The following is a 15,354-nucleotide window of genomic DNA, read 5'->3' on the forward strand; positions in this document are numbered from 1 at the left end:
ATGGTTGGTCATGCGGACGCGGGTCCTACGCAAAATAAGAGAAATCAGTATTTATTTATTCACTGGTCTTAAATGCTATTTACGAGTAGTTTGCATTTGCACCTCTTTGGTTCTTCCCTCCTTTCGCGGCGAGCGACTCCCGAGCCGTTCCTTCTTCCCCTCCGACGACGACGACGGCGATTGAGAGCTAGGGTTTGGGCTGATTCTTTCTCCTAGCGATGTCGCGTAATTCTTCTGATTTCGACCTTCCCGACGAGATACTCTCGGTGATCCCCACCGACCCTTACGACCAGCTCGACATCGCGAGACGGATCACCTCTCTGGCGATCTCGTCCCGGGTTTCCCGGCTCGAGGGGGAGGCCGGGCGCCTGAGGCAGAATATCTCCGACCGCGATCGCGTCATCCACGAGCTGCACGAGAAGATTGCTCACCTCGACCGCATGGCCCAGGAGTCCGATGCCCGTCTCAGGGAATCGCTCAAGGAGAATGTGAGGCGTTTAGGTGTTTGAGTACGGTTTCGTAATCTTGTTCCTGGATTGGAATTGATCAATTGGTTTCTGTTTCCCTTTTTTTTTTTCTTCTGTTCGATTGGTTAAAGGCTAAGCTTTTGAAGGAACGGGATATTATGGCTGCGACATCCACGAAACTCGCCAAAGACTTGTCCAAGGTAACGCTATATTTTTCCTTCTTGTGGTTTAAAGATCTTTCTTTTCTACCTCGGTCTCCCATTCAAAGTCGATCTCTGTCTAGAGATATATGGAAGGAAACCATTTTGTTTTGGCAGATTCTTTAGTGTATTTTGCTCTTCTGGAAATAATATAAAAAAAATCCATTGCATTTATCAACATTGTACAAAGAAATACATAGAATGGCGATCAAACATTGATTAACTTTTTGGGGCAACCAAAACATTGATTAACTCTTTGTGATTAAGGTAAAGGATCTTTTTTACTCCAAAGCAGGAAAAATTTGGATGTGGTTTACAATGTAACTTTTCCAAAGCAATCAAATCAAAGAAAATTGACACGAGCGCAACACTTGAAAGTTCGATCTGCGCTGCAAATAAATTAAAAATGAAAGTTCATTCTGTGTCCTTGATCAGTGTTTTAGGTCCTGTATATTTTGCATTCTGATTTTCAGTTCTTTTGCAAGGATATCATTGGATGTTATTTAGTATCTGTCTTGATATTGAAATGGTTCTTTCTATAGCTGGAGAGTTTCAAGAGGCAGCTGCTGAAGTCAGTGAGTCATAACAACTTATCTGTAAGTTTAAATCTATGAATGTACAGACATTACACTTAGTTCCTCTTTTAATATAGATCTAGCATTTATGGAAATCACTGAAAGTTTAATGACTCTTAGTTTTTCTCACTTAGCAACTATCAGAAACAGTTCATACTGGAATGTATCAGCAACCAATTGCCAGAGTCACTTCATGGATCGGTAAATTAGTGTCTGAAATCCTTTTGTTAACATTATTCCTATTTCATTATATTTCAGTTTTTTTTTGTAATAAACATAAAATGCATTCGGTCTTTCATTGCCAATGTTTGAATTTGTCAAAAAAGACGACGCTTCATTTAACCACTTTGAATTGGATGAAGCAAGTGTGTCAGCTGAAAATGAGGATTCAACTCAGGATGGTACTCACATCTGGGCTTCAGCTATATCAAAGGATTTGATGGTTCAAGGCCTTTAGTTGCTAACCATTATAGTAACTTTTCCTGACAGAACCAATACATGTGCCTCAATTCTCAACCAGGCAACAAACTACTCCAAGGCGGTCACCTAACGGCACACCAAGTTTCTCACCAGCTAATGGTTCTCCTAAAGGACTCTTACGTGGAGGATCATCACCTAGAGTTTCGTCACGCACACCATCGCCAATAAAGTCTCAAGTTGAACAGCGCACATCGCCGCCTCCAATTCAGCGATCCTCTCCACCAAGTTCTCCTCCTAATAGGCAACCTTTGCCAGGTCAGTAGATTCTGGTGTCGCCATAGGACAAGTAGTTGATGCAATATTTACAAACTCTACTTTATACTTCCAGAACGTGCTCCTCGTATAGAAGGGAAAGAGCTCTTCCGACAAGCCAGGTTAGTTTTCTTTTTTATTATATATCTAATAAGCAATAAGCAACATGTGATCAGAAAGAGCTATGCCTACGCTTTTTGAATCTGAAAAACTAGCAAAAGAATCATTTTTATATATCTCGTCGTTCAGTAGGGTGCAAGTAAGAGACCTAATTAAGATGTCATAGTATGCTATTTCTCATCCTCCTCTATGAACTGATTTTACGTTTCCTGAAATATTTTTTATAAGGCCAGTCTTTTGCTAGAAAAAGTTGTAACTTCCCTTTTTTCTCTTCTTCTGTTTATCCTTCACAGGATCCGACTTTCCTATGAGCAATTTGCAGCATTCTTAGCCACTGTCAAAGATTTCAATGCTCAAAGACAATCACGCGAGGTTATATCCAATGATTTAGTGAGACCTCTTTCCCTTTTGAAACAATATCACAACGATTTCACATGCTTGACTTATGAAGGAAACTTTGGCCAAGACGGAAGCAATCTTTGGCGCAGAACACAAAGATCTCTATCTCTCCTTTAAGAGCATGATAAATCGAAACCGACAATAAAGTTTAGTTTGGCGTATGGCGTCAAATTCTGGTATTGTGTGTTTTTTTTAATCTATTGTAAAAAGGCATTTCTTTTTTGCTTTAGCTATAACTCTATCTTACTGATTGAATTTCCAACCGTGAAAGTCAGCGTCTAGTTGAAATCTGTCCTACTTTATCATTTTTTGCAGATGACATGCGAATAACATTCCCGTGACAGATTTTGGACTGTTGTATTCTATTGACCACAACACTTTGGATCTTTGACGATGAATTACACAGTGCTTTTGCTCGTTGGTACGAGGTGATATTTTTGACAGGACCGCGTTGCTGTTCATGAAAGAAACTTTCAACGATCCCAGCAGCCATGTGGATTTGCCATTTAACCAAACTTTAATTTTTGGTATTTTGGATGTTTTGTACAACAGAGTATGCATTCTTGGTAATTCTTTTAACATTTAATGTGAATAACATCTCCGTGACAGAATTTGTACTGTCATATTCGATTGACCACAACATTTTGGATGTCTAACGATGGATTACACAGTGCTCTTGCTCGTTGGTACGAGGTAATACTTTCGACAGGACCGCGTTGTCGGTAATGAAGGGAACTTTCAACGGCCACAGCGGCCATGTGGATTTGCCATTTAACCACACTTCAGTTTTTGGTTTTCTTGGTGTTGTGTACTGAAGAGTATGTATTGTTGGTAAATCCTCCAGCATTTAATGTGAATAATAAAATGAGTTTTATGATTACATTAAACAATATTTAGAGCGTTATGTAGCATTAGATGCTGTATTTGAATCACGCTATCAGGGGTGTTAATCCGGATATATCGGGTGGGTTTAAGTCTGGATCGAAATAAAATATTATAAGAAATATCAATCTGAACCAGATTTGAATTCGAACTCAATTTGAAAATTTTAAATCTGAAACTGAATCCGTATAGCCCCACCAACTCGCAAACATATCTCGGTGGTATCAAATATATGACAAGGTTGTTGTGATCATTGTTGATCAGCAAGAAGAATATATGACTCTTCAAGAGTGTATAATTTTGGATATTCCAATGATTTGTTAATCGATACAAATTATGATTCAAATTTCGTAGATATTTCGATTTCATCCAACGATTTGATACTATAGCTTCATTCTGATTGATTTTTAACAAATTAGTATTCGTAATTTATGAGTATTTTCTCTGATAATTTTTTATTTTTATTTTAATACTTTATTATTGTTATATTAACATTCAAATATACTTAACATGTTTTAATTTTTAAAATAAAATTTAATTTAATCTAAATAAAACCCTTAAATTTTAAATTCAATTCAAGATATTTTTCTAATTGGATTGACGAGTCAACTTCATTTTTAACCCAACCCCCATGCTATGAGGTATATTTACTCCCCTGACATTTGGATTGTTTTGAATAATTAGTGACAAATCAAAGTAAAATACTCTGCATGTAGGTCGCAAATGACTTTTTATTGTCTAGACAATCCTTTTATTCAGCCATAGTATTTCCATAATCTACCTACATGAAAGTATTTCCATAATCTACCTATATGAAACATAATAAAAAGGAATACTTATGAAAATAATAGGAAAAGTACGCCGTCTGTGGGAATCGAACCCACGACCACGTGGTTAAAAGCCACGCGCTCTACCAGCTGAGCTAAGACGGCTTGTTGCCATCTTTATTAACACAATGTATTTATTTATGGATAGTTGTTCCGAGCGAACGACAATTCTTCTTTGCCATTTCCAATGCCCAGCCTGGCTTCTTCTTCTACCGCCTTCCTGCTTCCTGATTTCTCCGACCACTTTTGGATCCATCCTACCACACGTTAAGGACCAGCCGGCCTCAATGTGCTTGAATCCATGGCCGAACAAATGCTTCCTCTGCCACTATATAACTATATAAATATTATTACCTCCTCCTCATCTATCATCCGATCCTATCTCGACGTATTTACTTACTATTATAACTCCCTTCTTCCACGTACTCCAACTCAATATTCTCTCTCTCTCTCTTTTGCTCCAAATATGAGTTTCTATGCTCAGCAGCAGCAGCCTCCTCCTCCTTCCCAAGGTATTCTTCTTCGATTTCCTACACCATCCAAAGCAATTTCTTTTCATGAACTAATTAATTAATTCCTGCATAACTTGCGCCGTGTAGCTTATCCCCCACCACCCAATCCATACGCCCCTCCGCCGGAGCAGGCCTACCCACCGGCGTATGTGGCGCCGCCTCCACCCAGCTATCCAAGCCAAGTTCCCATCGAGACAGAGCAGTGGCGATGGATTTTGGAAGGGATCGATGGTAAATGACTGTGCGAGAAGCAGCTAATAATTACTTCACTGAATTCTCTCACTAAACTAATTCAATTAGTAATTTTAGTCAACAGTTTCTTTTTAACTTGTTTTGTTTTTCGCCCCTTTGCATGCAGCTGTGCAGCGATCTGTTGCTGCTGTGTTCTGGACATGTGCTTCTGAAGCTGAATAACGGGGCGCTTGCTGTGCTCTTTCCCTTTCTTTTATTCTGGGTTTTAGTTGAGCTAGTGAGGTTGATTGTATTTTCAGGTGCAGTGATAGATTTTGTACTCAGTAATTATATTGATTTATCGACGAAGATCTCTGCAAAATACAAGTTGTGTCAACAACTTTAGAATCATCGTCACCAGAAAAGAGTAACATTAATGCACCTTCCCTTGAATGGGAAATTGTACTTTTCATAACAAGTTTAAAAGAGGACGGCACTGTAAATTACTGTTGATATCGATAGCACCATAAAGATTATCGATAGCTAATGAAAATTAGGGTTTCATTTTATATTAGGTTGAGTTGGCCTAATAGGGCAAGAATGAAAAAAGAAAAGATTTACCTCCTCATAAAGAGAATGGGAATCAGTTCATCGATTAATTTGATTTTTGAAATGTGGAACAATATATTTCATTCTTATTCTTATATTTTCAATTACTTAGTAGCAATGCAGTAGGAAACCAATTTTCCTCGTGATTCGTGTTGTCGCATCATCTACCTTAGATCATGCATCGGATGGACAGCCTTAACTAATCAAGGAGAAAACCCACGCACTTTCCAGTAAAACCCTCCCTCGTCTCCTCGCGTCTGCGCGCCCTCGCCGTCGACGCCCGCTCCCCTCGCGCTCAGCTCACGCCCCCACTCCCGCCAGACCTCCGGCGGGTAAGGAGGGGATATCGACGCCGGCCCCTCTCCGTTCGCTCTCCACCGGGGTAAACGGGGAAGAGCTCTCCAGTCCTCTTCGTTCTCCACTGGTATAAATATAGTGCAGCGTTTGCACCTCCATCAGTCGGCGAGATGCACCTCTCATCTTGTTCCACTCTCTTCTCCCCTAAAAATCTATCTTTTCCTGTGAGATTCTTGCCCTCTTCTCCATTTTATCTCTTTGTTGTTTTTGGTCCATATTTATTTATATTTATCTCTGCTTGAGCAATAGTTGATGCTTTTCTCTGCAGAGTGTTTGGGATTGGAGAAGGGTACAAATCGCGCCCAAAAGATCATTTTTCCAGAGGAATTTTGCGGTAACGGCTGGCCATAAGAGGATAACTTTTGACAATGATTGCAGAAGGGCATTACTGGCTGGGATCGATAAACTCGCTGACGCTGTTACCGTTACCTTGGGGCCTAAAGGTTTTGGTTTTGATTCTTAGCGTTTGCAGTCCTGAACCTTTAGAGTGATATTTTGAGTTGTTCTATAATAATGTTTGCAGTTCCGTCGTGTTTAGCTTTCCCTCTTGATTCATTTTGTATTCGAATGCTTGTTTTGTTGTCCCCTCTATCACGAACAAATTCTGTCGACTTCTGGTAGATATGTGGTTAGGACATAAGACAAAGTGAAATTAACACGGCCCATCTTCATTGTTTTTCTTGTAATTCAAACTTGAATGTTTGAATTCATAAAAATTACGTCACATCCTATTGGATTTTCTGCTTCTCTGTGTACAATTATTTATTTTTCATGCACTCCTGTTACAATCTGGTTTGCAGAAGAAGCTCTTGTCTAGTGAAAAATATTATTTATTTTTTCACTTAAGATTTACGATTCTAATCTGAGAAAGATCCTATCGATCAATTAGGTGTGCAGTATCTACATGCTTTATTATTACACAGACATGGTCATCTACACCCTGTTTGAATGTATCTGCATTCTGAAATTTATAATTTCAACATTGTCTACAAAGTAATAAATACCATGGGAGACATTAATTTGTTTAATGTTGTGTAAACAGGGAGAAATGTTGTTCTTGACGAGAAGGAAGTTCCAAAAGTAATTAATGACGGCGTGACAATTGCTCAGGCAATTTCACTGCCTGATGGAATAGAAAATGCTGGAGCAATGTTAATCCAAGAGGTGTGTGATTTTCCTGCTTGTTTCTTTACACACTCCATTCCATACAATGCTGAAATTATCAAATTCTACCTTTTCTTCCATTCCAATCTGAACAGGTAGCAAAAAAGACAAATGATTCTGCTGGTGATGGTACCACAACAGCGATTGTGTTGGCTCGAGAAATCATCAAGTTGGGTCTATTGGCAGTTACTTCTGGGGCTAACCCTGTTTCTTTAAAGAAAGGTGTAGATAAAACAGTTCATGAACTAATTCAAGTATTGAGGAGTAAATCCATTCCTGTAAATGGAAAAGAGGATATTCAAGGTAAGGCTTTATTTCTTCTTTAGGTGGGAGCCCATAGTATCAATTATCAACCTATCAATTAGACTTTTCTACCTTCAGCTGTCGCTGCAATCTCTGCTGGAAATGATGACTTTGTTGGGAATCTTTTGGCGGCTGCTATAGAAAAAATTGGTCGTGATGGAGTAATATCAATTGAATCATCGTCATCTTTTGATACAACAATAGAAGTGGAGGAAGGAATGAAGGTAGTTGGAAATGGAACAAACCTCTTAGCTTTACTCTCAACAGAAATGCTAGTAATCTTTGTGCTTGATCTTTGCAGATAGACAAGGGTTATATATCACCTCATTTCATAACTAACCAGGATAAACAAATTGTTGAGTTTGAGAATGCTAGAGTTCTAGTTACTGATCAAAAAGTGGTAAATATTGGCGACATTGTTCCTCTGTTAGAAAAAGCAACTCAGCTTAGTGTTCCGTTGCTGATTATTGCTGAAGACATCTCAAATCAAGTGCATGCAACACTGGTCCTCAACAAACAACAAGGTGTTTTAAATGTTGCAGTCATCAATTGTCCTGGAATTTTGGAAGGCAAGAAGGCTCTTCTGCAGGATATTGCTCTCATGACAGGTTAGAATCTGTCCAAATCTTCTACCTAATTATAAGAAAAATATTAGTTTTGTATTTTACTTCAGATGCAGAGTACCATTGACATGTTATCAATCAAAGGAGCATCATGTTTTGACTTCTGTAGTCAAACTAACAGCATGGCTAAAATTTTCTTTTATGAAATTTGTTGGTATAGGCATCTTAACTGATGACAAGTATTAGCTAAGTATATCTAGAGAATACTAAAGGATCTTGACAAGCATCCATTGTGGTCGTGGATTTTGTAAAATTCTAGCTATTCAGTTTGCCTTTATTTTGTTGTGAATTTCTATCACTTTGTATTTTTTCATTTGTAACCTTGTTATCCATAATTATTAGTTCCATTTTTTTCTCTACACTGTGTGTGTGATTGTCCAATTTGTTCTTCATGATTCCTGCTCATGCCATGTTCAAAGTTCAGATCTTACTTCTATTTATATTGCAAGAGACAGGTGCAGATTTTATTGCAAGTGAGCTAGGTTTAATGCTTAGAGATGTAACATCGGACCAGCTAGGTATTGCACAGAAAGTGACTATAACAAATAAGTCAACAACCATTGTTGCTGATCCATCTATGAAAGCTGAGATACAGGCAAGAATTTCACAGATAAAGAAAGATTTGGCTGATGTAGATAGTTCGTACCTATCAAAGAAGTTGTCTGAGAGGATAGCAAAGCTTTCTAGCGGTGTAGCTGTAATCAAGGTCTGCACTCTGCAATATTTTCCTCTGCTTAAAACTCCTATTGTACATTCTAGACTAGAGAACATTCTTACGTATATAATTTTCAAATTTCACAGTGAAAAGGAATTCCAAGTACTTTGAGTTATCACGATGTTTCTTGTATTCTGAAGAAGTGCAAATGATATTTAGGTAGGTGCTCCGACTGAAGCTGAACTCGAGGACAGGAAACTTAGAATTGAGGATGCAAAAAATGCAACTTTTGCTGCCATGGCTGAGGGTATAGCACCAGGCGGTGGGGCTGTATACGTCCAGTTATCCAAGCATATTCCACCCATAATTGATATGCTTGAAGACTCAGATGAGAAGATTGGTGCTGAGATAATTGGAAAGGTCTAGTCTCTCTCTCTCTCTCTCTCTCTCTCTGTGCTTCTATATTGGTTATGGCTTACAACTAAACAATAGCATACGACTAGAAATCAATAGTCTTGGAAATTTCTCTCAATGATTGTCTTATCGACATTGGTGTTCTGCTAGAATAATTTAGCAATGCTTCTGGTTTGTAGAACCACACTAATTCAACTGCTTCATCATTACAAACGTTCTATTTCTTTGTTGGTATGACAACCCTGAAGGGTAATTCCAAACTTATCCATTTGATGAATCTTTTAGGCGCTTCTTGTACCTGCCGCTTCAATAGCCAGAAATGCTGGGTATGATGGTTCAGTCATTGTGGAAAAACTTCTTGAAAGTGAATGGCGAGTTGGTTACAATGCAATGACCAATGAGTTTGAAGATCTTTTTAAATCCGGTGTGGTGGATCCCTGCAGAGTTTCGAGATGCGCACTCCAGAATGCAGCATCAATAGCTGGAGTTGTCCTAATGACCCAAGCTGTTATGGTTGATAAAACGAAAAAGCCTAAGCCTGCTGTTCCCTATGTTCCCGGAATTACTCCATAACTAGAAAGCAGTCTGAAGTTTTATGTGCCAGCTCTAGAACCTGTCCAATGGTGCAAATTCCATTCTACCATGACTGAGATTCGAGCTTCCGCTTTGCTTGTCATTCATACTTGGCAGTCAAGGGTGGAAAAATGCTTGTTGATCAAAAGAAGTCGTGACTGAAAGATTAACCCTTGAAGCGGGTTACAAAATGACTCCAAAGCTGCAAGGATGGTGTCTGATATGAAATCCATTGATCCGGTGATGTGCTACGCTTGCTGAGTTTTGCAAATGTAAATACCTTGTATAACTTATTTTTTCTGGATATTCAATTTCTTGTTTCATTAGCTGCCTCAGATCATATTTCTTTCATCAGCGGGGCCAGTCTCACTTGTGAGTATTAATCATAAAACAGAGATTTCGAAGGCCATTTTATATGTTCTAAGTATTAATCTCTCCTTCGTCATTGTGAATTGTAATTTTTTAATTTATATTTTTATATATAATCATAGGAAGATTGTTGGGGCGGTGAATTTCAAAAGTATTATGAATTTACTAATCTAAGAAAACTTTTTTTTGGCAACTTGAAAATTTTACTTCTAAAATTTTGGATTATTAAAAATTCTGAACACGTGTGCATCACGTGCATAGAGTCTCCCATTCGACTCGATTGCGTTGTGCCCGTCGACCTCGGCGTCAGAAGCGATTGGATGCGTCAGCAGTCAACAAAGACACCATCCCGAAAAGGAAGCCAATCTTAAACGGTACGATCAGTGACTTCGACAATCCTGGCCGTCAAATGACAGCCCACCGTTACAAGCCCAAACCCTCGGCGGCCCGCAGAGTCCGAATCCAACCTAGCGCACCATAGCAATTAGGAACACTAACCTGCGCGGTTGGCTCACTCGCTATCTATAAAGCATATCGATCGAAGGCACAAGCATCTCTAATCCATTTGTTGCAGCCGCTGCTTATCGTTGGTTTGAATCGCAATCGATCGGAGATCGAAGGATGGCTACGAAGAAGAGTGTTGGTGCTCTCAAGGAAGCCGACCTAAAGGGGAAGAGGGTGTTCGTGAGGGTGGATCTCAACGTCCCCTTGGACGAGAACCAGAAGATCACCGATGACACCCGGATCCGTGCTGCAGTTCCCACGATCAAATACTTGATTGAGCATGGCGCTAGGATCATCCTCTCTAGCCATCTGGTAACCCCTAGTCGCTTAAATCGATCTAATTTTTATATTGCGTTGTTTGGTTATCAGATCGTTGATTTTTAGTTATATATTAGTTTATCTCGTCTCTTCCCTGAGCTTCTAGTAGATCGATCTCTCTTACATTTTTCCCCTTCTTTTTTATAGCGTGGATACTCATTTTCTTCGCGTGCAATGTCATTATCTAAAAATCAGAAACTTTATTTTGGTGTGAATCAAGAAAACAAGCTAAAAGGACGATTTTGTAGATTATAGTTCCCTAGATTTCTAATAGCTGTCATCACGGAATACCTCATTTGACTTCTAGACATCTCCCGTATATTCAATTTCAATTCAGCGGTGTCTGTTTGAAAATCTAGGTTATTTTATATTTCATCATGTATGTCATACATAAATCAAAGGGAGAAATGGGCCAGATGAAAGGTGGTGCAGGAAGAATTGATGGTTGCTAGCTTACCATGGGCGCCAAACTGCTGATATATTTACTATATTCTAGGCATATTTGTAGTGTCTATCAGTTTCTAGTCGTTGCATAATGGAAGGGCCTGAATAATTATATATCTGGAAAATAAAGGCTTAGGTTAACTTCGTTTTGCATCTTTTACCACTAGAAACAGTGGCTGACATGCTAAATCAATTTATGTAGCTCTCCGCATACTGATTTTTCACCTTAATGGCTTGATGTCTACCTAAGATCATAAGATGAAAGTGGTAATGGTATCGTGCTGGCTGCAGATAACTTATTTGGACCATCCATTTTGTCTTGTTGAGTACATATTTTACTTTCTTGATATTTTATCACATGTTGGGCAGCCTTTCCTTCTATGAATTTATGAGAACCTGAGATTTCTGTGAAAATAATCACTTTGTTGCACTTATTGCCTAAAATTTCCCTTTCAGTATTCTTTTATGATTATGAGATTATCTTGCTATTCATATGCTACACTGGAACCTATGATCTAGAATTTGGTTAGCCTTATATGTTTGTAACTGGAAAATTTTTATTTGTATGATTCAGTCACCAACTTCTAGCCATTTTCTATTTTAAAAAATGAAAACTTTTATGTATGCCCCTTCCTGAATCAACATAAAGCTGATTGTACGTTGTAAATTTACTTAATATTTCAAACGTGTCGTAATGTTTACATGTTTTACATACCAGCTTCTTTGAAATTGTGTTTGCATATTGGACTAATTCATATATCCGACATGGAACTGATGTTAACCTTTAAATTTATAGGGTCGCCCAAAAGGTGTCACTCCAAAATACAGCTTGAAGCCTCTTGTACCTAGGCTATCTGAGCTTCTTGGCATTCAGGTAATAATTTTTCCATTAATTTTTAGTTAGGATGCCCCACACTTAGTCTCATATGAACAAATGTGTGCCTCTGCCCAAATTGTTAGTCATTTTAGTCTGGCACAGTTTTCAACCCACTTCAACATCGTGTCAGTGTTGGGCCTATACTTCTAAATTATAATGGGATTGAGGAAGCATATTGAAGTTAGGATGCTCCATGTAGTCCTGGTGGTTCATGCTGTCTATATACACTATATAAAGAGGGTGTGCGGCTTATGGTGTTTCTATATAAAAGAGTGTGTGGTTTATGGTGTTTGTATATAAAGAGCATGTGTCCCTCCCTAGTGATTAATTATTTTGGTTTAGAATGGGTTTCATAACACTTCAACAATTTTCTTGCTGGAATCTAGTTGCTTTCTTTTTATGATATAATATTTTGATTTACTTAACTAGGTTGTGATGGCCAATGATTGTATTGGAGAGGAAGTTGAGAAGCTGGTTGCTGCATTACCAGATGGAGGTGTCCTGCTTCTTGAGAATGTAAGATTCTACAAAGAGGAAGAGAAGAATGATCCAGAGTTCGCAAAGAAGTTGGCGTCCTTGGCTGATCTGTATGTCAATGATGCTTTTGGCACCGCCCATAGAGCTCATGCTTCAACAGAGGGAGTTGCCAAATTTTTAAAGCCATCTGTTGCTGGATTTCTCATGCAGAAGGTATTAGTTTTATTTGAATTGGTGAACTGGAAATATTCCATCCACTTAACTTTTCTATAACAACAACGGATTTCTCTCAGTGAATTGAAACCTTCAGTCCATTGAGATTTTAATCTCACTCGAGAGCCTGGTAATCATAATTCTAGTAACTTCACATAACAAATTCGAAATTAGCGCAGAGGATAGCAACTCATTTCTAGCACCAAGACATTGCTATGGTTCAACAAAAGATTTAGATGAGTTCTTTCATTTGCAGATGGAACCATAGCCTTATAATGAAGAACAATAATATTAAGTCCAGATTAGGTGCATAGGATCAAAGAAAAGCTTAGTGTGCATGCCATCTGTCTATGCATTATTTGGTATAATTGGCTTCAATCTGTTCATTGCATTAGTACATCTATTAATAGTATAGATCGCTATCTTTTCTAAAGAGTTTGAGAATTTGAGGCAAGTGGTCAACTAATCAACTTTAATCATGATGCCAAAGTGGGAGGTCAGGTGTTCAATATTATCTCATCATCACACATGTTAGATTTGGTTAGCCGAGTCCAATTCTCACGCACATAAAGGGGAGTTTAGCTCAAGTTAAACATTCTTTAAAGAAACTAACAACCAAGCTATTAGTTTTTTATTTTGGTGTATATACCTTGGACCGTTTTTCACCATTAGTTCATCTTCCTTGGTTTTGCAATTGCTATCTAGTGAATCACAATGCAGCTTTCTTTTATTTAAAACAACTTTTACCTTTTTTGTTCTAGGATATGTTGTTCATCATCAAGTCATTAAAACAAAATTGTAAATTCTGTTGTGTCAGGAGCTTGATTATCTTGTTGGTGCTGTTGCCAATCCCAAGAAGCCTTTTGCTGCCATTGTGGGTGGATCTAAGGTTTCCACCAAGATTGGGGTGATAGAATCACTGTTGGAGAAGGTAGACATTCTTATCCTTGGCGGAGGAATGATTTTCACATTCTACAAGGCACAGGGACATGCTGTTGGTTCATCTCTGGTTGAGGAAGACAAACTTGAGCTTGCCACATCTCTTCTTGAGAAAGCAAAATCTAAAGGAGTTTCACTCTTGTTGCCCACTGATGTAGTTGTAGCTGACAAGTTTGCGGCAGATGCAAATAGCAAGGTTTGTCCTTGAACTTTTAGATCGTCTAGCTGGACTTGTGTGGCTTAGCCAAATTTCCATATGAATAACACAATTTTGTTGTTTCTAGTTTCTAAGATTAACTGGACAGAATGTTTTAAGGTTAATGATATATTCACCATCGTCTGCAAGATGTTTAGTCTTCTATTTTGAATAGAAAATTTGTTTCTGCAGCTTGTACCAGCATCCGAAATACCTGATGGCTGGATGGGTCTTGATGTTGGTCCTGATTCCATCAACACATTCAGCCAAACCTTGGAGAGCACCAAGACGATCATTTGGAATGGACCTATGGGCGTATTTGAATTTGAAAAATTCGCAATAGGAACTGAGGTAATTTATTACAGAGAATGAAGCATTTACGACCATTGAAACTTGTTATTTGCTATTGGAGTATACAATTCTGATTTGTTTTGCAGGCAATTGCAAAGAAGTTGGCCGAATTGAGTGGTAAAGGAGTCACCACCATCATCGGAGGTGGTGATTCTGTAGCAGCTGTGGAGAAGGCGGGACTCGCGGACAAGATGAGTCACATCTCTACTGGAGGAGGTGCTAGCTTAGAGCTCTTGGAGGGCAAGCCTCTTCCTGGTGTTCTTGCTCTTGATGATGCCTGAACAAAATTGGCAATTTCTCATCTTTGAGACTTTGACTACATAGATGTCCTGCTGGAACTTTTCCTGGCATTTCAATAAATTGCGTGCTGGTGTTAACTGCACGCTACCTTAATCCACTTTTGAAGTCAATTTTATCAGCTGCTTGTTATATTTCCAAGTACTCACTCTGTTAAGTTGATAATCTCAGCCTCTTTTGGCATTTTGAACTCTGTACACAACTTCCAAGCCTGCTTCTCGGAGTTCCAAACTTGTTACTTGTATTTCAGTTTTTTATTAATAATTCAGATATCCAATTTTTATGATTTAATTAATTTTAGAATTGATTGAGTGAAATTTGAATCTCATACGTCTAGGGCTCCTAATTCATATTTTTGAACAAAGAGATAAGGATGTGAAGCAAAAATTTGTAGTTGACTAAAATTCGCATGTGGGACATCTGATTTCAATACTGCAATAAATTAAGTGCTGATGCTTCGACCCTTCCCTATTGCATTCAAACTATATCATCTTCTAACTTCCTTCATTTTAATAAATAACAGTATCAATTTTTGTCGTATAAACAACTATTATCAAGAACCATCCAAAAGTATTATAAACGTCCTTGAGATGCCTTCACAATTTACTGGAACCCTAAGTTTTTGCATCTATTTTTCATTTTCTTAATTGAAGTTTATGCACTTAAATAATTGCTATTAGCTGATCTAAAAGGCTAATGATCATTTTCTAATCCAAGTTAAATAAATTAAACGGATTGAATTGAAATAGATATTTTATATGAGTTACTTAGTTTAGTCAATTTGAT

General features: G+C 38.3%; 2 protein-coding genes, 1 non-coding gene and 1 pseudogene across 3 annotated transcripts; 3 read left to right on the plus strand and 1 right to left on the minus strand.

The window, feature by feature from the left end:
* Positions 1-218: 218 nt before the first annotated feature.
* Positions 219-2,618, plus strand: LOC141841558 (uncharacterized protein At4g15545-like; annotated as a pseudogene).
* A 1,616-nt stretch (positions 2,619-4,234) lies between these two features.
* Positions 4,235-4,307, minus strand: TRNAK-UUU (transfer RNA lysine (anticodon UUU)). Its single transcript has one exon. It is a non-coding gene; the product is annotated as a tRNA-Lys (tRNA).
* A 1,505-nt stretch (positions 4,308-5,812) lies between these two features.
* Positions 5,813-9,906, plus strand: LOC141838219 (ruBisCO large subunit-binding protein subunit alpha-like). Its single transcript, XM_074725629.1, has 9 exons — positions 5,813-6,015; positions 6,120-6,294; positions 6,894-7,015; positions 7,111-7,318; positions 7,397-7,542; positions 7,620-7,926; positions 8,397-8,647; positions 8,816-9,016; positions 9,296-9,906. The coding sequence occupies exons 1-9, from the start codon at positions 5,962-5,964 to the stop codon at positions 9,581-9,583; spliced, it is 1,752 nt and encodes a 583-aa protein (XP_074581730.1). The 5' UTR covers positions 5,813-5,961; the 3' UTR covers positions 9,584-9,906.
* Positions 9,907-10,495: 589 nt separating this feature from the next.
* On the plus strand, positions 10,496-14,686 carry LOC141838220 (phosphoglycerate kinase, cytosolic). Its single transcript, XM_074725630.1, has 6 exons — positions 10,496-10,768; positions 12,015-12,092; positions 12,525-12,785; positions 13,603-13,920; positions 14,113-14,271; positions 14,358-14,686. The coding sequence occupies exons 1-6, from the start codon at positions 10,574-10,576 to the stop codon at positions 14,550-14,552; spliced, it is 1,206 nt and encodes a 401-aa protein (XP_074581731.1). The 5' UTR covers positions 10,496-10,573; the 3' UTR covers positions 14,553-14,686.
* Positions 14,687-15,354: the final 668 nt, after the last annotated feature.

The sequence above is a fragment of the Curcuma longa genome, chromosome 11 (assembly GCF_044706935.1).
Source record: "Curcuma longa cultivar G26 ecotype Majalengka, Jawa Barat chromosome 11, ITB_CL_G26_1.1, whole genome shotgun sequence".
Lineage (NCBI taxonomy): Eukaryota > Viridiplantae > Streptophyta > Magnoliopsida > Zingiberales > Zingiberaceae > Curcuma > Curcuma longa.